This window comes from Pagrus pagrus (genome assembly GCF_965226575.1).
Source record: "Pagrus pagrus genome assembly, chromosome: 15".
NCBI lineage: Eukaryota > Metazoa > Chordata > Actinopteri > Spariformes > Sparidae > Pagrus > Pagrus pagrus.
The window spans coordinates 25,991,647-26,017,716 of record NC_140199.1 but is presented as its reverse complement, the minus strand read 5'-3'; the positions used below and the strand labels follow the sequence as shown (position 1 = coordinate 26,017,716).

General features: G+C 40.2%; 3 protein-coding genes across 4 annotated transcripts; 1 reads left to right on the top strand and 2 right to left on the bottom strand.

The window, feature by feature from the left end:
- Positions 1 to 381: 381 nt before the first annotated feature.
- LOC311270347 (otoraplin-like) lies at positions 382 to 3,083 on the bottom strand. 2 transcript variants are annotated; one of them, XM_084375158.1, is made up of 5 exons: positions 2,989 to 3,083; positions 1,400 to 1,515; positions 1,110 to 1,249; positions 757 to 867; positions 382 to 670 (listed from the first exon to the last, which is right to left on the bottom strand). In XM_084375158.1, exons 2-5 carry the CDS (start codon positions 1,512 to 1,514, stop codon positions 647 to 649), a joined length of 390 nt encoding a protein of 129 aa, XP_084231284.1. In that variant the 5' UTR covers position 1,515; positions 2,989 to 3,083; the 3' UTR covers positions 382 to 646. The 2 variants fall into 2 exon arrangements, with proteins under 2 accessions (XP_084231284.1, XP_084231283.1); XM_084375157.1 differs by lacking the exon at positions 2,989 to 3,083 and having other exon boundaries at positions 1,400 to 1,611.
- A 978-nt stretch (positions 3,084 to 4,061) lies between these two features.
- Positions 4,062 to 14,961, top strand: gtpbp2a (GTP binding protein 2a). The gene is made up of 12 exons (XM_084375762.1): positions 4,062 to 4,463; positions 5,438 to 5,464; positions 5,844 to 6,028; positions 6,209 to 6,317; positions 6,426 to 6,623; positions 6,991 to 7,165; positions 10,737 to 10,956; positions 11,079 to 11,214; positions 11,327 to 11,385; positions 11,493 to 11,664; positions 12,153 to 12,317; positions 12,429 to 14,961. The coding sequence occupies exons 1-12, from the start codon at positions 4,266 to 4,268 to the stop codon at positions 12,609 to 12,611; spliced, it is 1,827 nt and encodes a 608-aa protein (XP_084231888.1). The 5' UTR covers positions 4,062 to 4,265; the 3' UTR covers positions 12,612 to 14,961.
- A 371-nt stretch (positions 14,962 to 15,332) lies between these two features.
- Positions 15,333 to 20,357, bottom strand: polh (polymerase (DNA directed), eta). Its single transcript, XM_084375797.1, has 10 exons — positions 20,089 to 20,357; positions 18,717 to 18,851; positions 18,336 to 18,565; positions 18,014 to 18,192; positions 17,803 to 17,906; positions 17,558 to 17,677; positions 17,100 to 17,223; positions 16,858 to 16,923; positions 16,546 to 16,718; positions 15,333 to 16,453 (listed from the first exon to the last, which is right to left on the bottom strand). The coding sequence occupies exons 1-10, from the start codon at positions 20,223 to 20,225 to the stop codon at positions 15,538 to 15,540; spliced, it is 2,184 nt and encodes a 727-aa protein (XP_084231923.1). The 5' UTR covers positions 20,226 to 20,357; the 3' UTR covers positions 15,333 to 15,537.
- Positions 20,358 to 26,070: the final 5,713 nt, after the last annotated feature.

Genomic DNA, 26,070 nt, shown 5'->3' with positions numbered 1-26,070 from the left:
ATACAGTGGAAATGGAGATATTCCTTTGTGCAATTATTTCTCTTAAAGACTACATTTCCTCTGAAAAAGAGAAGATAAGAGGCAGATTCTTTCCCTGCTGCTTTGGAATGAATCATAAATGTAATGCAGGTAGTTTTCTTTGTAATCAAACATGATAACAGTGTCAAGACACCTTGATGCTGCAATAAAAAAGGCTACAACAGTGTTACAAATTAAATCTGATAATATGTTTATAACAGTGGAGGATCATCACAGCAGTTACTTCTGTCAGCAGAAATCTACAATTAAATTGCAATTCACAATCCTGAAGAGTCAAAGTAGCAACCTGGAAGAGAATTATTTTATCTCCTTTAAATAATTGATTGACAAACAATTCACTGATTGACTTGAAAATGGGTTTATTGAGCAAAGTGTCTCTTTAAGACAAAGCAAGACAGAAAGGACAAGCTGACCCAACAGTAGGGGGTGTCAGACTGTGGGCAAAGGAGGACGGAGAGTGTCCAGGTTTTCATTCCCACTGGAGACAACACCACAGGATGTAATGTCACATAGTCAGACACACCAGCTTGAGAGAAGAAGTGTGTACTTTCCAGAGTTACTAAAAGCATGGCTTGAAAAGAAAGGCGAGCCTTCAGTCTGTCATGTCTTAATCACAGTAGAAGTCCATCTCCTGAATAAATAAAATGAGATGAATGTTGGCAACCACTTATTAAAAATATGAATACATTGTCCTCTAAAAGAGACAAATATACTCACAGTTGTGGGAATCTGAACTGTGTCTTGCACAAACTTATATGTCTCCTTCAACACAGTTGCAGGAAAGTATCCAATGATGCCCATCTGGTCCACATACCGCTCGCTGTAAATCTGCCAGAGAAAATAACGAGAGCTCTTTCACAAATTACCATACAAAACATTATATATGCTGCATGCATTTAACCGCCCTCAATAGACTTCAAGTCATTTGAATACTTGCGCATTTACAATGCAATGAAACTGAATATTTAACCAAATGTCTTTTTGACATTTTGCTCAAAAAGGTCAGAAAGATCACATTTGTTTGTCTCAGCTTTGCATTTTGTAACTGATTGTGACAAATATGCACATACACTTCCAGACCAGAAGACTCCGGCGCCCTCCTCTGGCACGAGTTTAGAATACACATAAACCATCTGACCCTTCTTGATGTTGATGAATCTGCAGTCAGGAGCAATGAAGTCATCCAAGGCTGTGGCCATGGAGAGGACATCTAATAAACCACAGAAGACAAAAGAGGAAAGGGAAATATAGAGGACAAAAGCTACTATTTTTTCAAATAGATATCAAATACATGCATTTTATTATGTGTAATAACTTTCAGGATAAACTGTACATGCTTCTCTTTAATGCTCGGACTTACATGAGCATTCTGCATCTCCACAGATCTTGTTGTCTCCTAGTTTGTCCATGAGGACGGCCCTCGCAGTCTGGTGCAGTAGTCCCACACAGAGCAGAATCACTAGTGGATAACTCATGCTGCCCGAAAGAGCAGAACCGAGGGAGTGTTGTGTGTGTAAATGCGGATGTAAAATGTGGACGTTTGAAGGAACACAGCTTTAAAAATCCAAAAACACATTTCTCAGCCAGGACTGAATGGGCTGGGCCCTACATCATAGGTCGCCTGACCAATCAGTGCTGAGTTGCAGACATGCCACACTCTCTAGAACTATTCATTTCCCACAGGGGAGTTGGCTGCCTTTTCACAGATCTCAAGCAGTCACAGTTCATGTGAACTACGTGTCTTTGAGCTCTTCAAAAAGACAGTTTATGCGTTGAAATACATCATGTTCTTTCAACAGGTCTTTGAGTAAGTGACATATTTTTGAGCAGACTAAAATGTCTTGTGTGAGAAGCAATCCAATAACTTTAAAGGTATTTTATGTAATGTTAAATCTATAGATCATCTTGAGTAAAGTGCAACACATGTAAACTAAGTTTGCAGCAGTTTAAAGGTATGTGACAAACACTGTTTTTATTCTATTAAGGGTCATTGTAATTGAAAATAATGATTCCAATAATTATAAAATATTGTATACCATGAAATCTTGAAAATGTGACATATTCTGAAAATCTCAAACTGAACCCTCATTTAAAATTAGTTTGGAAAATGTTGAGCTGAAATACTTTTTGTCTAACTAACACTCAGTTATTTGTCTAACTTATTTGTCCAACTAACATTCAGCTCTGATGATGCTCCTTTCATGTGATTTTAAAGGGACAATATGTAAGAATGTTAGTTGAAAACATTAAAAAGCTAAACATTATAAACAGAGTGTGAATAAACAGCAGTATTGACATTATGATGTCTATGTATTATGTTGCAGAGACATCTACTGAATTTAGCATGCTAACCAACTAGCCCTGTCCTGGTTCACAGCTCCTCTGCTAGCAGTGTAAACACTAACACTCCCCTGGTCCCTGAGCTCCCCGTCCAAACTGCGAGCTGCACAACAAATTAAGCTAAGTTTAGCTACAATTAGCAGCAGTTAGTGGTTACTCTAGTGATACGCTGCCCCCTACTTATTTTAGGTATGAATTTGAAAGGTGGCAATTTTTTACATACTGCACCTTTAAAAGCTAGAAATGAACAAAAGATCAAAGTGTTAAAAAGGGAAATGCAGATTGCAAAATAAAGTGTAAACTTGCCTACTACACCACGTGAACCCTAATAACATAACAATCATACCACAAGACACTGATTACATAAGTAATTTCCACAACAGGAGGAGTGTCTGTAATGTAATAGAGCTTGCTGGCAACAACTGATCCGTCCAGTCTAGTCATTTGCCAAACAAATGTGTTATATAAATGTAGCCAAACCCAGTCTAAGCAACATATTCAAATAGTCTACACAACAAGGTTAAACACACTTATGTTCAGATCCACTTTCAGATGGTGTGCTATGGCAAAAACTGTGGCCAACATACTTGTTGGTCGATCTTAACTTACTCTGGATTAGTATAAGTGTGCACTTCAACCCTCTGTATCCACTCAAGGGCACCCAGAGGTCCATGGAGCAGTCATATTTTCAACCAAACACCTGATGGCACTCTTGTCCCCTTGCTATGGTCTCTCTGTTTGTTTATTTGGATGTTGTTGCCAGGTGAAAAATGCCAATTTGGCAAAACCAATTCCAGGGACAAAATGTGCTGTAAAGCTGTATGATAGAAAATATGGTAATTGTTAACAACAAGAAGTAACACTAGTGGATGAATCCTTAAGAAAGTAAACCACGTTTTGTATTACTTTGCCAATGTCTATGTTTTGTTTTTTAGTGTAAATAACATTCTCATGTTTCTCATCATAGAGTTATTTAATATAACTCTGTATGTATAATATTGCATACATAACTCATTTCTTGCATACATAACTAATTACTAATTTCTCATTTTGGTTTGCATTAACTAGGCAATGTTCATACTCATAATTATTATTTATGAATAACAATACACTGATCACACTGTTTATAATTACACTGTTTATATTTGTACATATTATGTAGCCTATATACGATTCTATTACTTTTTCTTACCTTTTTATGATATTGTTTTTTTTTTTTTTACTATTATTATTGTTATATTGAACTGTCCTTTGGCTGCTGTGACGCACAAATGTTCCCGTCTGCGGAACTAATAAAGGAATTCTGATTCTGAATATGAACACAGGAGTAACGAAGTGTTCTCCTTTATAGCCTGTAAATGCCAACCTACAGGTCAAATTCAATTCAAGTATGTCTAAGCTGATGAAACAGTTTATGATCTTGTGTAATCATCTCTTGCAAGCCTGTCTAATGTTTTTGTAAACTGGTGTTTCCTTGTTCGTCTGATGCAAAGCTCTGTAAAACGGTATATGTCTGTGTGCGCCTGTTATCTGAACCTTGGTAGCTAGGCGGGCGGTGTTCAAACTACAGTCGCTCTCAGGCCAGTGAGAAAACAAAGAACCGTTCGCTCGCGCTATCCACTTGTAGAAATCAGGTGCCCCCGTTGACATTTCAGACTGTGACGTATGCCCAGTGTCAAGTCAAAACGACAGTCTCGGACGGCGGTGTTATTGTTCAGTTTGAAGAGTTTGGGGGTGGTCGGTGCTTTGTTTTTATTTTGGGGGGCTGGAAGCTACCACTAGCAGGCTAATTCCACTCATATACAGCTAGGGTTTATTTTAATGTAACAGCATTATATTTACCCAGGTAGTGAGCTAACAAGTTAACTTAGGTCCCGAAGTAGCTGATGGATGCGCGGGTATCGGAGTTATTTTGCTCAGGAAATGGACACGGCTCTGGGTCTCAAGGTGCTGCGGCCACCGCCAAACAGGGAAATGGCTACGGGATAGCCTCCAAAAAAGCTTGTGGGAAAAACAAGAAATCCAAAGCTCGTTTCTCCCGCAACTTCAAACCAAGCAATAACACCCCATATCTACCTCCAGAGGTAAGGCTGCCAACTACCGCTGCTGGCGTTATCAAGCTAATATTATATACCAGCCCTATGGAAGTCTGCTAATAACAATATAAACTTAAATGAGTGCTGGTGTACATGTTGACGACCGTAGATATGAATTGCATCCCCCATTAGCGTCAGAGTTGGCTATCCTGCTTTGACTTGTTTTTGAACCCGTAGTGACACGTAGCTAGTCGGTAACGTAAAGGAAATGAATGAGAGGATACCGGTATACTCGGCGAACAATACAGTGGCAAGCTAACATTTGTTGTGAACTTGTAATTGGTTTTACAGAAGTGTGTTTAAGTAAAACACGGTTCCTGTAGCTGGCTAGTGTTTTAGCTAGCTAGCAGAAGAGGAACAGCTGTGTTTGTAAATATCTAACAGGGGGCGGGGGGTGTACCCAGTCGAGCTATAACTAGCTAACGTTACTATTACAGTCCCTGACATTCACACAGCCAAGGACTGTGTTACTACACAGTAACGAAAGATTACTTTGATATTGTCTTCACCACGTTAGTTACCTAATGTTTGCTAGTTAATGTTTGTGACCAGTCACCATGGTCTTAAGCTCGTAATGATAATGGGGGCAAGTCTCAACATATTCCATGGCCTCAGTTGTTGTTACAGCTGATCCCCAGCACGTAACCAGCTCCAATGTTCTGTACTGATCATAAGTATTAGTATACATTTGAGATGTGTGTCCCATATTGACTGCTAATGTATACTGACCTTTACACTTTCCTGTGTTTTGCCTAATAACACACTATGCAACTGTGTATTAAGTCGAACTAAGCTGTGAGTCTGTTTGTATTACCTATTCACTGCAGTGCACTGGCCGCTCATTCAGTCAGATAGCTTTTCTTTGTGTCTTTTAACAAATCAATAGCCTGTTGTCTCACTTCTCTACGGTCTGACAGCTGTTGTTCCTGTTCTCTCTCTTTGTTTCCCTCCCCGTCTCTTAGGCTGAAGAGGGAAATATAGAGTACAAGGTAAGCAAACTGGCTGTCATGCAAGGACTGTGTTGCGTTAAAAACATATTTTGAGCTAGTTGCTTAATATAACAATATAGCACTGAATAGCTCATGGTGAGGTCAACCTCTTCATGATAGGACTGTGGAGGTTATTGGTTATTACAATAAGCTGTCTGCAATATGTTGGTAATATGCTCAAACATGTAAGTGCATTCTCACAGTCTACCATGGAAAATCAACACCACAGTGGATTAGCAAAGAGCAGTCAGATTTTTATTGCCTTAGCCCTACAGTAATCCTTCATAATATTAGTTATTGCATTAGAATTATTTAACTACACGTTCCACAATCTATGTTTAAGTTCAGCACTGATGTATAAAGTTTTTCCTTCGTTTAGCTGAAGCTGGTAAACCCCACACAATACCGCTTTGAGCACCTGGCAACACAAATGAAATGGCGACTGCAGGAGGGTAGAGGCGAAGCTGTCTATCAGATAGGTGTGGAGGATAATGGCATGCTGGTGGGACTATCGGAGGAAGATATGAGGGCATCACTGAAGACGCTCCACAAACTTGCAGAGAAGTAAGATTTTATCAACTTCTGTTTTTATTCAAACCGTAGTGTCACTGTTTGACAACAAGTTATAACCCCAACAAAACAAATGCATAAGCATACTGTTAATAACAACTGATCATTTTGTAATTACACAATTAAAACACCACACCTTATTTATTTGTTTTTCTTCTTCTTTTTTTCGGACAGAGTCGGCGCAGACATCACTGTTCTCAGAGAGCGAGAGGTGGACTATGACTCCGATGTGCCTCGTAAGATTGCTGAGGTTCTCATTCGCAAGGTGCCAGATGACCAGCAGGTTAGTAGGGCCACTGTGGAAGCATTTTTCTTTCTGGTTGTTGTTCTTTTATCGTTGATCTATTCTTTTTTTATTAATCACTACTCATTCTTTGTGTTTTTCCTGCAGTTCTTGGACCTGCGGGTAGCTGTACTGGGTAATGTGGACTCTGGCAAGTCCACTCTGTTGGGTGTTTTGACACAGGGTGAGCTGGACAATGGGCGGGGAAGAGCAAGGCTTAACCTCTTCAGACATCTGCATGAGATCCAGACAGGACGCACGTCGAGTATCAGCTTTGAGATCCTTGGCTTCAACAGTAAAGGAGAGGTGAGGAAACACCAGAAAATGAAAAATGTGTACCTTAGTTATGATATATGATTTTCATTAATGGCAGTAAAGATTGAAGACATTATGTTATGGTTGTCATGGGATTCACTTATTAAGTTGTTCAAGTAGATCAGACAAGACATTATGGTTTTGGTAATAGTAATAAGGGGGAGGGAAGTTCTAATTGCAATGTATGAGCAATGTTTTTCTTGTCAAACTAATGCATATGCAAGTTATAGTAAGTAATAGCTTGCCTGGATTGCACTTTTAGATAAGTGATTGAGGAATATGTTGTTGTTGTTGCATCTTTTCTCTTTAATGATATGGAGATCATGACACTCCCAACTATGGTTACGTCTTTTCCCAGGTTGTGAATTACAGCGAGTCTCGGACAGCAGAGGAGATTTGCGAGAGTGCCTCTAAAATGATCACATTCATTGATCTGGCGGGTCACCACAAGTACCTGAAGACCACCATCTTTGGCCTCACCAGCTACTGTCCGGACTTTGCTATGCTGGTCGTCAGCGCAAATACCGGCATTGGTGAGTATCAATTGATTAATTAAAGTTTTCATACAAAGTCACAAAAATTTGGAAAATCTTTTATTTTTACCTGTTCGGGTTAGAGTTACATTTTAATTGTTGTGTTTTTTTAAGGTTAGGAATTTGCTTTAAGTCAAATATAATCCTCAAAAAATGCTTGATTTACAATATAATCTGTTTTGTCATCAACACAATCACTCATAAAAATCATTTAATATTTGAAATGAAACAATCCTGATGTTATCTAAGTTAATATGAACAGTCAGTAAGATAAACAAAGTGACAGTATACACTAATTGCTGTGGATATAAAGGAATTATGTAAACTTTTTTTGCAATTGCACGTCAGGTAACAATTTAGATGTGATTAGGATTTGAGTCTGTAGGTCTTAGGTACTCAGAAAGTACTTGAATTTTACCCTTAAAGTTGTACAAACCCTTCTAATAATTTAGAAAGTATTTGAGCATCATTGTATTTCAGTTTAAATGTACTGTGCCTCTCCGTGTGCACTTTATCCAGTCACTTTACTATTCAGATAAGCTATGCTGAAAGGGGGCAGGGACGCAGGCTGGTAATAAACCCTTGCAGACCCAGTCTGATAGACAGCCTATGTTTGTTTACACCACTCCTCCACACTGTAGTGGACTTATGGTGACCAACTGGCTTAGCACTTTGCAAACATGTGACATCTGAGCTTATGTAACAGGCAACCATTCCTACCACTGCCACTTTACCCCACGTTCCTCCTGACTCTACAAGTCCCAAAATATCTCAGATACCATCCGTTCATGTCTGAGTCAAGTACGTCAACAATGCTGACTTTGCTTAAAGAACAAAACATTTGACATTCTCAAGAAGTTACTTATTTACCAAATACTCGCAGGCATTGGCCTTTTGCATAGCGGTAAGGCTTGTTATTTTCTTTGATGGATTACGCTGGCACATTAATTTTTCGGCAGAACACTGCATACCTGACAGGGCAATGTCAACCTCATTTGAATAAAGTTTAGACTTTCAACTACTGACTGCTTCCTTTGTTTGCATCACTGGTCATGTTGATGAAGGTTCTCAGTCTTCATCTGAGATCTGGTCAGTCCGGTATCGTCTGAAATTCTACCTGTGTCTCTGCATCACGTCGACTTCATTGGGTCTTTACTGTTACTTTGACATTAAATTTGAACAACTACTTTTATAGAAACATTCTGTGGTAGAGCATTATGTGCTTTCACCAACCCTCAGACCTTTTATGACAACAGCAAATGAGACTAAGTGCAGGAAGCTTGTACCAGCTTGGTCCAGGAAGGACGAACTGAGAAATATGAGCCACTTAAAGTGGTTGGACAGCAATTCTTCACTTTTGACTATGAAAACAAATTGGTGCTTTAAAGTCTTTAAATGTACTTTTTCTTGCTGTGACAATAGAAGACTATTTGATTTAGTTTGTAGGATTTGATCCAAAAAGGTTGTTGTCAGAAGTGGGATTCGAACCCACGCCTCCAGGGGAGACTGCGACCTGAACGCAGCGCCTTAGACCGCTCGGCCATCCTGACTTATTTTTGTCTTGTTAACTCTGCCACATGACGGGAAAGAGGAGGGGCTCCGGGGGCACAGCATGTGCACCCAGATAAGAACACACTGTTATTGCTTGTGACCTTCTGTAGAGGATCTCTGTGCTTTTGAAAGCAATAGCTTTAAATGACAGAGTTATTAAGACATCTGTTGTAGGTTTATTCTAAGTTTTGCACATAGCAAGGAGTCATAAATGAAACCTGAGTCTTGGAGACATTTCTCACAACTTAGCACTCTAGCTCACAGTCAGCTGGAGTTATTAGGTGAACTATATTCAGCTGCTGTTAATGTATGGCTGGCAGTTTTCAGGTATTTTTAAAGGTCATTTTGAATATATGATTTCTACGTTATTGCAAAACTGTGATTCAGACCTCAGCTTTTGACACTGCGCTAGACGAAGGAAGACAAAGGAAGCTGTCAGCCCAGGCTAAGAAAGTTTTCACATTGGCACAATACTTTCACTTTCCAAAGTGAAACCTGACTTTAGCCTCAGGCTTGTTGGCTTCGTTCCAGAGCATTGTTAGCCCAGAGTTTGTGGGGTTATCCCCTGAAAAGCTACTAATCAGGTACTAGTGTGAGACCTTTGTTTAATTCTAAACAATGTCAACTTCAAATGGTACATTTTTCTGTTTTTAGTGGTAAACAAGGCAACAAAAGTGATGTTCCTGCAGTAGTAGAATAAGATGATAATTAAGAAACAGTTGAATGCTGAAGAATTTCCAAGGCACAATCACAGTGTAATTAAAAAGCCAAGTTTTCAGCCATGACAGGCAGGCAGACTTGTGAATCTGTGGTTAATGTACCTTTGACCTGGATGTGTCCATTGGTGAATGAGCAGTATTTTATTTATATTTGCTTGGTAGCAATATGCCCAAACCAAAAGATGATTACATTCCATCGCTGTGGAAAATAAGGAAAATACTTTCATTTTAACCCTGCGGGGCTTTAAAGGGCATGGATATGAATTCAACAAGACTGACCCATTACTACACTTCAGAGGGAAACTGAAATGGGCCTCAAGGACTAATCAAAATAAAGATCAACCTGCAATGCTACAACTATTTAAAAGCCTACACATTTTTATAATTTATTTTATATGTATTTATATTCTTGAATTTCTGTACACATTTGAATGTAGGCGTTGCTGTGCTTGTGTGGGTGTATTTTCTAAATAGGGCATGCTGGGGGAGAAATGGGGTCAAGAATGAGGACCACCTCAGCTACTCAACAGACAGAAAGAGGACACAGTGTCTGCAACCCAAGAGTGACGGCTTTAATTATGAAACAGAGTAATGGATCTGTGTAATGCATAGGAGTCGTCTTAGGTTCTGATGAGCCAAAAAAGCCAAAGGGCGAGTAATCATCTTGTATCCTCCTTTGATACTTTGGCACATCCGCTACACTCATTACCTTTGTTTACTCCTATGCACCTTTACCTTGGATGCACTAAGAATACAGACAGCAAACATTACAATCTGCTGCTCAGGTGATAAAGGAGGTCAGGGTATTTTGAGTCTCTGTCTGTCTGTCTGTCTCTGTAATGTGTGTTATGGGTCAGTGCCCTTGAACTCCTTTCAGTCAGTGGGTTAGTATACATACACATACTATACATATAGCTTTCTGTCACATGCCAGCCTTGTTTACAAAGAAACATGACCCACCAGGCACCATGCCTCCAGGACACTGCTGCCTCTTGTGAGATGTTTGAAAAAGGCATCCTGGACGTGCAAGGCTTTAATGCTTATCTAAATTTATGTTTGAATAATCCTGTACTGCTATCTTATCGTCTTCTTCCAACAACATAGTAATCATATGTCATGGCAAATTCTACCTGATCTTATCAGTTTGAACATATGGTCTCCTGACCCTCAGACTCTAATTAAGAGCCAGCAGATAAGCGGGGTTATCGTAGGTCACAGCAGCCCTTTCCCTGGACGGATGTCGACTCCCTTATGTAACCCTCCCAATAGCTTTATCTGAATCCCTACTACCTCTTTTCCAGCTGGTACAACACGGGAGCATCTTGGGCTTGCCATGGCCCTGAAGGTGCCCATCTTCATAGTCATCAGTAAGGTGGACCTCTGTACGCGAGCCACAGTGGAGCGCACTGTGCGGCAGTTGGAGCGTGTCCTGAAGCAGCCGGGCTGCAACAAGGTGCCCATGGTCATAAGCAGTAACGATGATGCCGTCACAGCAGCACAACAGTTCGCACAGTCACCAAAGTATGAACTATTTCATGTTTCTATTTGTTTTGCAGATATATGTATGCTTCTTCTTTAATTTAGAACTCATAACAGTAGAACATCTGTTTGTGTTGATCACATACTTGTGCTCTTCCCGGCAGCATCACACCTATCTTCACCTTGTCCAGTGTGTCTGGAGAGAGTCTAGACTTGCTGAAGGTCTTCTTCAACATCATCCCCCCTCTCAGCAACAGCAAGGCGCAGGAGGAGCTTATGCAACAACTAACCGAGTTTCAGGTTAGTCTCAGATAAAGCAATCAGCTGGCACAAACATACACAATTGTTAATTTGCAGTTTAAATACCTACAGATGATTGTGACGTGATTGATAGCAGTGTGTGTCTTCACAGGTGGATGAGATCTACACAGTGCCAGAGGTGGGGACTGTCGTGGGAGGTACTCTGTACAGGTCAGTGTGCTGAAAAGCTTGCTTCATGTTCCTCCGTTCCACTTGCTTTCTCTGTTTTGTCTAGCATGGACATCGTGTCTGACCTACGATATTCTTTGATTGTGCAGTGGTATTTGCCGTGAGGGAGATCATCTTGTGGTAGGGCCCACAGACTCTGGCCAGTTCCACAAGTTGACCATTGGGAGCATCCAAAGGAATCGCTCGGCGTGCAGAGTACTCAGAGCTGGCCAGGCTGCCACACTCGCCCTGGGTGACTTCGATCGGTCATTACTACGCAAGGTGAGACAAAACTTTTTTAATTTTTTCTTTTCATTGATTTTTTTTTTCACTATCGATTAATCTAATAATAATATTCACGATTTATAGATTAATCGTTTAATCTATACAATATAAAAATTTTTTTAAAATGCTTATCACAGTTTCTCAGAGCCCAAACTGATGTCTTTAAATTGAATCTTCATTTACTATCATAAATGATAAAAAAAACACTAACATTTAAGAAGTCAAGACAAGCAAACGTTTGACATCTTTGCTTGAATAGTGACTGAAATGATTAATCTATAATAAAAATATTTGCCAACAAATTTTTTTTAGATCAACTAATTAATTAATTGACTAATCATTGCCGCTCTAAACCATCCATCTCAGTATAAGTGTGTGTTTCTCTTATTTTTATTAAAATAAATGATGTGGTACTTTTCCACTGATTCATATGGAAAAATTCTACACTTTGTGCACAATGATGATCATCTGTTTTCCAATTACAGGGTATGGTGATGGTGAGTCCGGAGATGGATCCTACCATCTGCTGGATGTTTGAGGCTGAGATTGTACTGCTATTCCATGCCAAGACCTTCCACAAGGGCTTTCAGGTTACTGTGCACATCGGCAATGTGAGACAGACCGCCACTGTGGAAGCTGTGTACGGCAAGGTTAGTTCATTTACTGAGCAACAAGTGGTCTTGTCTGACTTTTATTACATTTGGTTATTCCTAATGCTGTCTCTGTTCGTCCTCTTCTTACAATACATCACTGTATTACAGGAGGAGCTGAGGACAGGTGAGAAAGCAGTGGTCCTCTTTAAGTTCATCAAGCACCCTGAATACCTGAAGGTAGGAGCTAAGGTGCTCTTCAGAGAGGGCGTGACCAAAGGAATCGGCCACGTCACCAAGTTGCAACCCGTCGCCCAGTACCTACCATCCCAAAGCGAGGATGACGAAGCCTAAAGTTTTCTCTGAGATCCACGACAGAAAACCGTCCCACCCAAAAACAAGGTGCTTCATAAACAACCTCCAAAGGCAACTCAGCCCTGTTCCCTGCGCAGTTACTCCCTTTCACATGATTTTATTGTTTTATCACCTTTACCCGGAGCCTTGCTGTCACCTCATTTGTCTTCTTCAGCCTTTAACATAACCGCTGATATTTGAGTCTGTTTTCTGGTGTTAATGTGTAAAGTTGTGTTTCTATTCATGCCACTGCTAAGAAGAAATGCCTCTTTAACACCTTAGCACTACCAAAGTGATAGAATGTCAGGAACACATCGTTGCGATGCACAGATCAGTAAGTGGCAACTAAGCAATTGCTTTCCCACACCAGCATTGAGGTGCTACTTACACAGTTTACACCTAAACGCACTCCTGACACACACTTGCACTGAAACATTGATGCCAGTGTTGATATACCTTTGGCAGATAATCGTTTACAAACTCATGAGTTGCAAGTATGACACGTGTGGACATGAAGGTGTCATTGTTGTCATCGCCCCACAGCAGCTTGTCTGTGTTACCAGCACTGTGCCTGACTGATAAGGACAAGCCTCTGATCTCACTGTATTTGAATACTCTAAGGCCTTGTTTACATGTAAACATATATTTTACCAAACAAACCTCTTTCTCTGTGTTTCAGCCTCGCATTCACACGCAAACTCTGTTATAGGTCAGTAAAACAGAGATTGTGAAATCATCTTAAGTGCAGAGTTTTAAAAATTCTGGTTTCTGCTGACTCTCGTGAACATCAGCAACACCAATGGCTGCCTACTGGTTTGTTTCGTTATGTTTGCACATCTAGACTGTGTGCCAGGAAGGTGTTAAACAACTATGAAAGAAGTTTTCGTTTTTTTTGTTAAAGGAGAGAAAGCTTACTGCACATGCTCAGAATGTTCTCTGATTTTGACATATCCTTGATGTAGACTTCATCACCACCTACTGGTCCAGTATGCTTGTGTGAGCATTTTAAATCGCATTGAGGTATTTTGTAAAACAAAAGTTGTGTGGGCAGAATTGTTGTGAACAGAAGGGGAAAATGTGTTTTAAAAAGTATGTTTACATGTGAAAACAAGGCCTAAAATCCAACCTTTTATGGATTGCGTGAGATCATCATGAAAGCACTGAAACACTTCTGTAGGCCTCAGACAGCTTATAAGTCGTACATAAGCTAAACCATCTTCAAGCTATATTGCTGACAAGGGCACTTTATGAAGGTAAAGCAGAGCATTAATTTGCGAGGTATGCAAAGTTAGAACTTGACACAGTTTGTTTGTCAGCCTGCCAAGATAACTCGCACTGGCAATCACATATTAACTTGTTTTGTTATGTTGAGTATGTCTGTGAGAATTCTGTTTTTTATTCACAAATAATGCCTCACGTTAGTGCAGTGAGATGGTAATGATCTCACTGCCTTTCTTTCAAGTGCTTTAGTTACTCAGGTCAGTGTAGATAATGTGTTAGACAGCATTCCACTCTCACAGAAGAACTTTGTTGGAGATTTCTGTCGCTGACTATGGGGGAGGGAGGGAGGTCTTGACGGGGATAACAAGTTGTGGGTGTTTCTCCCAAGATTCTATAGTATGTGAAGCTGCCTACAAACGCAGCTTTGTTTCAAAGCAATTATATTCGAGGTACATGTCGTCTCCTCACTCAAGTTACTGATGTCGCTAACTTTAAAGGGGTTTAACACAGTGCCTGATGGAACTACTGTTGGAGTAGTTTACCATTACACCCCAAAGTTTTACAACTTAGTAAAAATCTAATAAAGTTGGTGCTACTCCTTTAAACAGCTTTTGATATTTAGAAGATGACTTTGAAAATGAATGTTAATTGCTTCTCTGTTAAAGGCTGCTGTTGGCCTTGTTATCTGTTTTAGTAAAGCATGTTGATGTGACTTATACATATATTGTCCCAGTAACATCAACGATAGACAGCTGAAACGTGTGCCCCGTTTTGTTGCACCCGCGTTGTTGTTATGCACCGTTTATGTGCACTCAAAGAACGCATTTCAACCAAAATATTTTATAGCTTTTATGAAGAGTTTTATCAGGTGTTTGTTTTAATGCATCTGAGATGTATTTTATAGATTTCTAGTAGTTCCAGATTTTACAGTTCATTCAAAGTTTTTCACTGTTTTCGCAGTCTTCTTGATGACACCAAAACATCTTCACTTTTCTGAAATCACCTGTTAATTTTCCTTTTAATCAAGATTGTAATATTTTGATCATTATTTGGGTGAAATGCAATATTTATGTACAGATCCAATTTGTGTTTCATGATGCACATGAATAAAACTTTAATTATCTCTTTAGTGAGCTTCTTCTTTTGTTATCTTTTAAATTGCTGTGTTTTCCACCATGTCACCATACGCCCAGCTTTTTATCTACAGGATCACATGTCGCAGAGCCATGACTCCCTACACAACATTCAGTTTTAAAGGCTTGGTTTCATTTTCTCCTATTCTGCTCCCTCAGCCGACACAAGACAGTGCAAGAGTAACTTCCTCATGTAGGGTCTGTCAGTGCACCACAGATCAACATTTACTCCCTTTTTTTCTTACTACCTTCACAAGAAAACTTCATATTAAGATTTAAGAGAGGCTTCCTGTTACCTATTCACCTGATTGGTGACATCTGCTGGAATGTCAGAAGATTACAACATAATGTAAACTATTACAAAATGTAATGTAAAAAGTATCTTTAATATACTCTGCTTTACAAAGATATGGCTTTAAAATATTGCCTTTCCCTTCATATTAAAAAGCACACAGGAAAAAAAGACACTGTAATTTTTACACATTCTTATAATAATAATAAAGCCCAATAACACTGATCATTTGGACATCATTAGAAATTTGTGTTTGAAAATGCAGTTCTAATGCACATCTTCAGCTCCTCTTAAAAAAAGAATCCAGAGTGCCTGTGTTTCCCCCCTGAGAGCGATGTCTTTTCGACTGGGGTCCCGACTGGCCTCTTGGTTTTGTCTTGCCCCGGGAGGACTGGGCCGTGCCTGCTGCTCCTACTCTGAGAGGAGTTAGAGAAGAAGAGGACATGGTGGATGAAGAGGCAGAGATGTTTGCTGAACCTGTTGATGAAGAGAGTGAGTTCTGGAGGTCCAGTGCAAAGTGATAGTCATTGTGTTCAGGCATGTCCCAGACTGACACCTCCTGGCCACAGCGTTCACAGTTCAACAGGTCTTCTCTGGCCACACTGGGAGGATGGTGGTTAAGACCTGGATCAATGTCTGGTTCATCCTCTGACTTTTCATATGGTGACCGATGTGATGTGACCTCAGACACAGCAGCCACAGTGTCTTCAGAGTCTTCTTCATTTAAAGGTCCAGGCTTGTGCAATGTGGAGACTGAGGCCTGTAAGCTTCTTTCAAGGCTCTTCTTGTGAAAGAAAGAGGAAATGCCAGAATGGGGGATCACTAAACCATTTTTAGAGTGAGAAATAACTGGAAGGGAGGAAACAGGGCAATTGGTATCTGTCTCCAGCTGAGTATCAGCAGCAGAGGAGAAAGATATGAGACTTCCTGTGGAACCAACGGCATCATCCTCATCTTTTGTAACCTTCTGTCTTTGTTTCTCCGCTGCCTTTTGAAAGAAGGACTGGATGGTGCCAGGTTGTTTGCACATGGAGTCATTTTTCAATTCAGTGGTAGGCTGGGTGGAGGACTGAGTGGTAGAGAAAACACTCTGGGTTGAAGTGACATCACTGGAAAGAAAGCCAGTGATTCCCCCTGCGGATGGAGCGTCACTGAACTTGCTAGCTGAGATGTGTAGCAGGGTGAGGGGTGGAGTCCTGGGGACATGATGTAAGACAGTGTTATAACTCACAGGATTCCTCCAACTACTGACTTTTAATATTTTACCATGTTATTATGTTGTAAATACCATGCTGCCTGGTGGTTTCCTGCCGTGTTGAGGCTCTTGATGATGGCGAAGCTGTCACTGGATAGTTTGGTAGCCTCGTAGCGCACTAAAGCACAACAGCGAGAGAAGCTGCTCGGCCTCTTGTCCCCGAGCTGACGTACACCAATTGTCAACAACTTAGCCACTCGACCGTTCTGTCAGATGGTTAGAAATGGTAGGCACTGGTGTGAAACCCAGTCATATTTACAGAAAATAGGTACTACTGCTGCAATAACAAATAAAAATATATATAATTAAATAATAATTACATAACCAAAGATCGCTTTTTCTCACCACTTCTCTGTCCTTGGTCAGCCTCTCCTCTAGCTCAAGGGCCAGCTGATGAAGCCAATACTGTACCTACACAAAGTGTATTACAATTAACATGAAAACAATCTTCAGGAATGTGTCTAATGTCAACTTCCTCATGCATCTAGATGGACTGAAACTGATGAAACTTTGAGACAATGTAGTTGTCTCAAAGTTTCGTCAGTTTCGGTCTGAGACTAAAAATAAAAGAGACTGACGAGCTTTACCTGCTCTTTCGTAGCCAGCGATGTCTTCCCAGGGAAGTTTTTACTGCAGCCTATGGATTTAGGAAGCTGTCTGGGTTTCACTGCTTCAAACTCAATCCCTCGACATAAGTCGTACAGCCACTGGCTGCAAAGCAGAGAGATACATTGGTAAGAGTTGAAGTCCTGTTTTTTTCTGGAGCACTTTTTATCGAACAGGTTTGTCTAGTAGGAGAAAATCTTTGCCCGGAGCCAGTCTTGTTTCATATGCATGGATTATGCTTTTGTGTATGCTTTTAGACCAGAGACATCAGGTGTTAGTTTAAATAAATGTAATTTCCAATGTAATGACTAGTTCAAATGGTTTTATAATCAAAAGTCAATTCTAATCATAGTGACAATGCAAAAACCAAGCAAGAGTTCTGTTCACCAGTCAACTTATCACACTTAAAACTTTTAAAGGAATACCTGGCTTGTCTTACCCTGTCTTTTCTCCAAAGTGCTGTCCCAGTTGGGCCTGAGAGAAACGAGTCAGATGTCCCATGTTCTGTACTCCCAGAGTTTCTATAATGGAGGCTCCCATCTTACCCCCCAGGTTACGGCTGCACGGGTTACACAAGCCATACAAGAGTACAGTGTATTGTTAGTCATCTTCTACCTTTATTCTCAGAATATGAGTGTAATTTGTAATGAGTAAATTATTTATGTAGTAGTGCTTTGAACTCACATCTTGCCGATGGGTAGAGAGTTGAAAAGTTCTGTCACAGAGTCCAAAGGAAGAATGGTTTGTCGGTTAGGTTTGTTCAGACCGCAGGCAAGTTTGGCCAATACCTGAAAAAGTGGACAGCAAACTGTAACCTGGCGAAGAAAATTACTGTTCTATAAAGTTCTGTACAAGCATTATATTTATAAGAACAAAACAAAAGAGGTTTCTCTACCTTGTTGTGTGATATTCCTGCTGAACAGCGGAAGCCTGTGTGTTTCTCCACGGCTGCCCTCATTTCCTCCACAATGAGTGCCCCCACAGTTAGCTGCAGTTCTGCAGAGCTCTGCTCCCCTAGTAAAGAGTCGGGTAAGGCTTCCAGCCACTGCTGGAGACCTCTGGACCTCTGTTCCTCTGGGGACAAACATCACACTATTAGGAAGCTACATCCTATTACAGTTTTTGCAGTTAAGCATAACTTTTTTTAAACAAATTTCCTGTGTGTCGTGCCCATTATTTGAGTAATCTATTAGTTATTTTAGGTTTGGTTATAATACCTTTGTCCAAGGCAGCATCCTCTGCAGGGTCCTGTTCAGATGAGCTTTGTGGGTACCCCTGGATGTAGGTTGTCCTCAGCAGGTGAGGATCAATTTGTTTGTCGGTCATGTTTTTGAGCCGCTGCTGGACCTCAGCCGTCAGATCCATGTAGGCCTCATCAATGCTGGCTCTCTCAATCACAGCAAAGCGAGACATCACCTCAATCACCTCCACACTGGCCTCCCTGTAACTACACAACAGTGGGCAGGTTATTTTACAGCTGGTCAGAGGAATGGAGATATCAAACAACACACGTTTACTATCCAATCAAAGAAAGAAACGTTTCATGACACAACCCCAGGAACTGTGAACAGGTGTGGAGGTACATGAACAGCACTTACTGTGTCAGGTCTGCTTTGCCATGAGACTCACGCACTCGTGCTACCTGGAGATCTGAACATTTTGTCTTTGCATCGTCCACCCACATGTTCCTGGTGACACCATGGGCCCTGGCCTCGTAGCTCACAGCTATGATACTAACAGAGGATGATGTTTAGATAAAAACCAACGTTAACAAACTATAACATATTAACTGTATGGTTCAGGGGGGCAGGCGGGTGAGTTTCCAACACAGAGACAGCAATTTAAATGGTAAACACAACTGAGCAGACCAGATGTCAGGGACCGGAGAATGATCAAGGAGGCCTTTCACATCCAAGACCATCTTTCAACAGAAAAGGCTTACCATCTCTTCAAAGTTTCAGTATTAGGTCATTTGAATGCTGTGAAAAAGCTAGTGAGAGGCATTTAGTTCAGCTGTTTCTGTCTAATCACTATTTCTCACTTCAAGAATGAATTTTCACACTCATTCATTATCATTATCTACTCACCCCCATGCTGATGGAAGGTCAGGTGAAGTTTTGTAATACACAAAACATTTCTGGAGCTTCACAGCTAAACAGTGTTGCAGGATTCTCCTTAACAACTGAAGTAGATGGGACTCTAAAGTTTAAAAACAACAGAAAAAATAAAATCAAAAGGCTCCATACAGCTCGTCTGGCAAACTCAAAGTCTCCGGAAGCCCCAAGTTCCCAAATTGTCATGTGCAAAGCTTGTGCACCCACTTCAGACAGGGTGCGTGCTAACATTTAACATAAAACTAAGTGAAGATTTTGGCTAAAAACGGGTGTAATTCATGTCTTTTTACATAAGTTTGGGATCTTGGACCTTACAGAGACTTGAATTGTGCCGGACAAGCTGTATGGAGCAATTTTAGTTTGTTTTTTTAACATTTAAAAGAAGTCCCCATCTACTTCAGTCACTGAAGTCTGGCCCACTTCCTGTTCTGTCATCGATCTCACTCTGCAGCTCTTGCTTTAAGTTTTACTTTCTGATATACGTCATACTGACATACATGAATTAATCTGATAAAACTCATCTACACTCCATTGTTTATGCTCCTGTGCTATCTTTCATTACAGTCAGGGTGCAATATGGAGTCACTATGATCATAACACTGAGGCCTCACTGAACTGAGTTTTGGCAGAAAGAGCTTTGCTCTGGTCTCGTAGTCTGCTTCTTTTCGACGCTGTCTCAAGAAGCAGAAGCTAGCTTAACAACAGCACAGGATAAACAGGCACAGCTCTTGGCTGAGCGACTAAATGCTAAATGCTAGTCAGAAAGCACAACGCGCCTGCTTTGTGAGACAGCCTGCTCGCTATCTGGCTCAGCTGTGTTGACCATAAAAACAGCGTCTCTGTGTGACAAACTCACCTGCCTCCTTTCCACGTCTTGTACTGGGCCACCACACAGGGGGTGTTCCTCAGAGCTGGATTGAGCCTCTGCTCCACCTGGACGTAAAAACAGTCCATGTCCACCAACGCCACCACTCTCTCCTTTCCATACTCCATCACCGAGCAGGAGAGTCCGTCAGTGAGGACCAGATATACGCCGACTACCTGGTGGAGCCGTTAACTCCACCGCGACATGTTCCTGTCGCTTTGTATTTCGCGCAGTCATCTGAAGTTACATAAAAACGTCATCAATAATCGACGAAGACGTCATCAGCATACGTCGGCCATAGTGTTTTTTCCCCTACCTTTATTTATAACCAAAGTCTGGACATTACAATTTTCATTTGGAATAAATTACAAAAAGTACACATTTACAGACTGAGTATGAGGAAATAAAAACAAAAGTACAAAACAAAATAAAAAAATAAATAAAGTCAAAAGTCTAATCAGAAATCAAGTTATGTATATTGATGAAGGTTCGCAGTCATCCAGGTCATGGTAAATCTAGGTGCTGTATCATAGGCAACTGAACTAGAAAGATATGTATACTTTTGGAAATGTCCCAGGCTTGTTTATTTTCTTGCATTCAATGTTTTCTTGAACAGTGGCTCAGGAGTTCACAAAACTTTCTGGAGCTTCGTGGAGCATTCTACTGGACATCTACAGAGGTAGATAGGGAGTTGTTTAAAACGTGAACAAACACCTGAAAGAAAACATAAAATTGCTCCATACAGCTCGTCTGGTTTTTATTGTTTATTGTTTATTAAGGATCCCCATTCGCTGGTACCTTAGTAGCCAGCTAGTCTTCCTGAGGTCCACAAGGAACAACACAGAATATACACAAGAAAGTCATATCCTCAACATATCATACATTTACAAATAAAGTCTATCACAATATACCCAATGTTAAAAAGTTAAAACAAATATTTGAAAATTTCCACAAATCTTAAACAGAATTTTTCTTAGACAGCAAAATGGAGCCACTCGTACCCATGTATAGCTCGTATAAAATAGGATTTCAATTTATTTTTAAATACCTGTTTACTTTCAGTACAACATAGGTAGTGAGGCAAATTATTCCACAGAGTTATTGCTCTATAGATAAAAGATCGTGATAAGGCCTAAGGCCTTAGTTCTTGGGTGAGGCACTTCCAGCTGACCATTGCTGGACCCTCTAGTGCTATAATTGTGCACAGTGTTTCTAAAAACAATTTGAGTAAATAAAAAGTCAGGCGCTTTACTGATCAAGACTGACTGAAACATTACAGCAGTGCTTGATGCTAACCTGTTATCTACCATCAGCCATGAGAGGGAATCATGCATGCGGTTAACATTTGATCGGGTAGAGCAGCCCAATACCAACCATGCAGCCTTATTTTGGGCAATCTGCAGCTTTTTAAGCTCAGTTTTGGCAGCAGATGCCCAGACCACAGAACAGTAATCTAGGTGGCACAACACCAAACTCCGCACAATCTGACACATTAGGGGTCAAGCAGCAAAGGAAGTACATTTCCTGGAGATACCAACAGCTCTTCTCATTTTTAAGATAATTTGATTAATGTGATTACTAAAGGAAAGCCTGGAATCCAACATTACACCCAGAAGTTTAACCGTCTCTACTTGTTCCACAGTTACATTATTTAACTTTAAATCCAACTTTGGTCTACAAGATAACTTATGTCTTGAACCTATTAAAATACTTTTTGTTTTGAGAACATTAAGGACTAACTTATTACAAGAAATCCAGTCATGTAGAATTTGCAGTTCCTTATTAAGGACATCATTCAACTCACTGTATGAAGGCGCAGCATAATACAAGGTTGAATCATCGGCATAAAACACAATTTCTGCTCTTTCAGTAGCCCAAGCAAGATCATTAATAAACACAGTGAACAGTAACGGTCCGAGGCAGCTGCCCTGAGGCACACCACATACTAGATCCCCACTATTTGATATACCACCATTTAAATGCACCTGTTGTGATCTGGAAGACAGATAGTTATGAATCCACATTAATGCCAGTGGACCAAAACCACAACATTCAAGTTTTTTTTATCAAGAGAGAGTGATCAAGCAAATCAAAGGCAGCAGTTAAATCTAACAGCACAGCCCCCACCATTAAATAATTGTCAATAGCTCTAAACCAGTCATCAGTCATTTTTATCAAGGCAGTGGCTGTGGAGTGGCTAGTTCTGTAAGCATGCTGAGACATAATTATCAAATTATTCGTAAAAAAAAATAATCATGAATTTGCATATATACAACTTTTTCCATTATTTTGCTTAGGACTGGAATAATGCTAATTGGTCTAGAGTTGCTCTCATTAAAGATTAATTTCTTATCTTTGGGTATGGGGACAATTTTAGCTGTCTTCCACAACATAGGAGTTTTGCAGACACATAAACATCTATTAATAATATAGGTCACTGGAGATGAAATACAGCTGGCAGTAATCCTTAACAGTTTGCTGTCCAGATTATCTACACCGGCTAATTTATTGTCAGGAAGAGCACAGAGAAGCCTTTCCACCTCTTTGACTTCAACCTGGTGAAATTCAAAAGTGCATACTTTGTCATTCATTATAATATTTGTGATTATGTCTTTTGATTTATGGTTGTATGGGGTAATCATGCTTTTTCTAAGTTGAGATACTTTTTCATAAAGAAATTGTTAAAATGATTAGCAATGTCATTCGGCTTAGTGAGAGCAAAACCATTTGATTCAACAAAGGTAGGACAAACAGTTTTGCGACCCATCATTTCATTAAAAACACTCCAAAGATTTTTACCATCATATTTAGCAGTATTTAATCTTTGTTTATTGTAATCCTTCTTTTTCAATTTGTTTAACATTTGTAACTTGATTACGCAAAGAGCAATACTTCTATTTTCAATTAATCCAGACATTATAGCAACCTGTTTAGCAGCATCTCTCTCTGTCATTAAATTCATTAAAGTGTTATCAATCCATGGGACTCTTTTATGCTTGACCGTAATTTTTTTTAAAGGAGCATGCTCGTCTACAACCTTCATGTATTTGGACATAAATAAACTAAGTGCAGCCGCAGGGTCATTCTCACTATCACTCCATGATCTATCACTTGATATATCTTCGATAAAGCATTCTTTATGAATTTTTTTATATCAACTAGTATAAATAAAATAACATTTGCTCTGACTTTCTGAAGCTTTGTCTTTCTGGTAACAGCAATTATGTTATGGTCACTAAAACCAATTAGCACAGAGACAACTTTAGAACACAAGTGTCAGGCCTGGACTTGGAAAGAGGACTCAGGAGCAGATTTTGAGCAATTAGAGCAGGCTTTCATTGTGAAATTTGTTTTCTTCACTTGAACTCTTAAGCAAGGTGACAAACCAATAGGCTATAAATCACAATATTTAATCTGCAGGCTGAGAAAACAACAAACAGTACAACAACAAAACGAAGCAAAAAATGAACTAAGAACTTAAAGGATTAATTCACTCTAAAACAAAATTCGGTCATTATCGACTCACCCACATGCTGATGAGAAGTCTGGTGTAGTTTCTTATTCCTCAAAGTGCAGCTGGAGACCCGCGGTGCTTCCCTCCGGCAGGAGTAATCCATATAATGAGCATAAGTGGCGACCATAAAACTACACAAAATCATTGTAATATTCCTCCATACTGCTAGTCCGCTGCAATCCAAGTGTCCTGAAGTGGCGACATCCAGAGTTTACTTGAAACAATGTCATTTAGTACATTTTTACAGCCTGAACAGTCACTATGCTATGTTTACACTGAGGCGTGCTCCGCATTCACGGGAGTCTCCCTCGCAGCTGACTGCACTACGGCGCACTCTTGTCCGGCGCAGCTAAGTAACTACACCCGACTTCTCATCAGCATGTGGGTGAGTCGATAATGACCGAATTTTGTTTTAGAGTGAACTATTCCTTTAACTACTCTGGCACACTCGGCTATGAAACTTGTAACAAAAAAATCACTCCAATCGGAGGAAGAAGAAAAGGCTATAAACATAAACTACTCTCTCGGCTGACTGTGAAAATTAATGGAAAAAAAAGAGGCACTCTACCGGAGGCAAACAAATGGCTTAGACTTGACTCGAAACACACTGAGAACAATTACAAACAAAAGGTCACTCACTTAAAGGTATAGTTGGTAATGTTGGAGAGCTAGCAAGATTTTAAAGTGGCACCTCGTCTAAGCTCCACCCCCTTCTCCTCCTCCCGTCAGTGCTCCGTCCAAAGCCCCGCCCCCACAAACTTGAACGCGCGTCAGACAGTCCGTCAGCAGGGCAGAGGAGAGCCGTTAGCATTGGGCTAATACAAGCTACAAAAGTAGCTAAGTTGGCTAACGTTACATATTTCATGAAAATAACAAATCCCCCGGAAGCAAAACAAATAATTAACTGTCCGACAGAAAGACAGCAACCTCTGCATCACTTCTGGAAGTGCTACTTTTGGCTGCATTTTCTCTGCCATTGTTCTCTCTTGTTAAGATGAGGTAGATAGACTTGTACACAAAGAGCTTCAATTTCATCTTTCATTAAATCATCACATACTTTGGCAGGAAAAATATTCTGAACACAAATGGCCACACCTCCTCCAAATTGATTCCTATCTTTTCTAAAAATAGAGAACCCCTCAATATTTACATCTATGTCAGTCAAAAAAATCATCAAGAAATGGCAAGAATATTAATACTTTTACTGCTAACAATACCTTCTAATTCCTCAACCTTATTACACAAGCTGCATACATTAACATGAGCTAAGACTAGCCCCTTTTCAAGACCCAGTTTAGTGCCTGGAATGACATTGAAAGAATGAGTCATATGGACTCTCCTGGCGTTGATCTCTGCAGGGAAGTGGTCATTCAGCCAGAAGGAGGTCCCCTTTAGTTCCCTTCCATGACTGTTGACCATTTCTTTCTGCTTGTAGTGTTCAAAACAAACTATAATTGGCCGGTTCTTACCCTCACTTGGTTTGCCCAGTCTGTGAACTCTGGAAAATGCAATGTCCTTAACAACCTCAGAAGAAAATTTTAGGTGTTTGGACATGAATTCTCTCACCGTAGTTTCAGGGTCAGCATTGTCCTCTTGAATGCCAGCAACAATTAGATTGTCTCTCATATTTCTGCACTGAATATCCAACAATGTTTCTTTCGGTGTAATCAAAGGCTTTAGACACCTTGAGATCCCAAATTGATTTGAAAAGAGATAATTTACACCATGGTTGGTGGGAGGATTCAGCTGATGCACCCACTTCAGATAGGGTGTATGCTAACTCTTTTAACTTAGCAGATAAAGTCAAGATTTCAGCCTAAAAAAGTATGTAAATGATGTCTTTTCAAATCAGTTTGGGATCTCAGAGCTTCAAAGTTTTGGATTACGCTGGTCGAGCAGTGTGGAGTACGGAAGCCCTAAAGGGCCATGCATTCATACATTTTATTTCCCCCGTTTTGCCGTGATAATGAGTCAAGTTGTTTTCTCGAGATCTCGAGTTATTATCTCGAAATAACAACTGCCGTTTTCCCGAGATCACGGGATAATTTTCTTGAGATCTTGAGATAACGAAACTTTGTTTTTCCGGGATAACGATATAATTAATTCGAGATCTCGTCTTTAACTACATAGCTGGTCAGCTATGTAGTTAATGACAACACCAGGCTCACTTAGATTGCGCCGCCGATATAGCTGAAGCCTTGCTAACTGTCTTTTTTGATTACGCACACTAATGTGTATATTATCTGTAATAGCAAGGCATAATGCTATTTCAGCTTGTGTCAGGCCTTGATTGAAAAGATATGTGACGTGGTAACGGATATGCTCCTGCTCCTCTGACATTGCTACACTGAATGATGTTTCCTGCAATGATTTAATCAGAATCAGAATCAGAATCAGAATTCCTTTATTTGTCCCGCAAATGGGGAAATTTCTTAGTCACAGCAGCCAAAGGACAGTGT

What these genes read in the sequence shown, in the direction of transcription:
- gtpbp2a (XM_084375762.1), top strand. Translation starts at nt 4,266, where the DNA reads ATGGATGCGCGGGTATCGGAGTTATTTTGCTCAGGAAATGGACACGGC. An exon ending in CCCCATATCTACCTCCAGAG is followed by an intron (nt 4,464 to 5,437) that starts GTAAGGCTGCCA and finishes CCCGTCTCTTAG; the next exon opens with GCTGAAGAGGGAAATATAGA. An exon ending in CAGCGCAAATACCGGCATTG is followed by an intron (nt 7,166 to 10,736) that starts GTGAGTATCAAT and finishes CCTCTTTTCCAG; the next exon opens with CTGGTACAACACGGGAGCAT.
- polh (XM_084375797.1), bottom strand. Translation starts at nt 20,225, where the DNA reads ATGGAGTATGGAAAGGAGAGAGTGGTGGCGTTGGTGGACATGGACTGT. An exon ending in GGCAAAGCAGACCTGACACA is followed by an intron (nt 18,566 to 18,716) that starts GTAAGTGCTGTT and finishes ACTGTTGTGTAG; the next exon opens with TTACAGGGAGGCCAGTGTGG. An exon ending in CGCTGGCTACGAAAGAGCAG is followed by an intron (nt 16,924 to 17,099) that starts GTAAAGCTCGTC and finishes CACTTTGTGTAG; the next exon opens with GTACAGTATTGGCTTCATCA.
- LOC311270347 (XM_084375158.1), bottom strand. Translation starts at nt 1,514, where the DNA reads ATGAGTTATCCACTAGTGATTCTGCTCTGTGTGGGACTACTGCACCAG. An exon ending in GAGTCTTCTGGTCTGGAAGT is followed by an intron (nt 868 to 1,109) that starts GTATGTGCATAT and finishes TTTCTCTGGCAG; the next exon opens with ATTTACAGCGAGCGGTATGT. An exon ending in CAGTTCAGATTCCCACAACT is followed by an intron (nt 671 to 756) that starts GTGAGTATATTT and finishes TTATTTATTCAG; the next exon opens with GAGATGGACTTCTACTGTGA.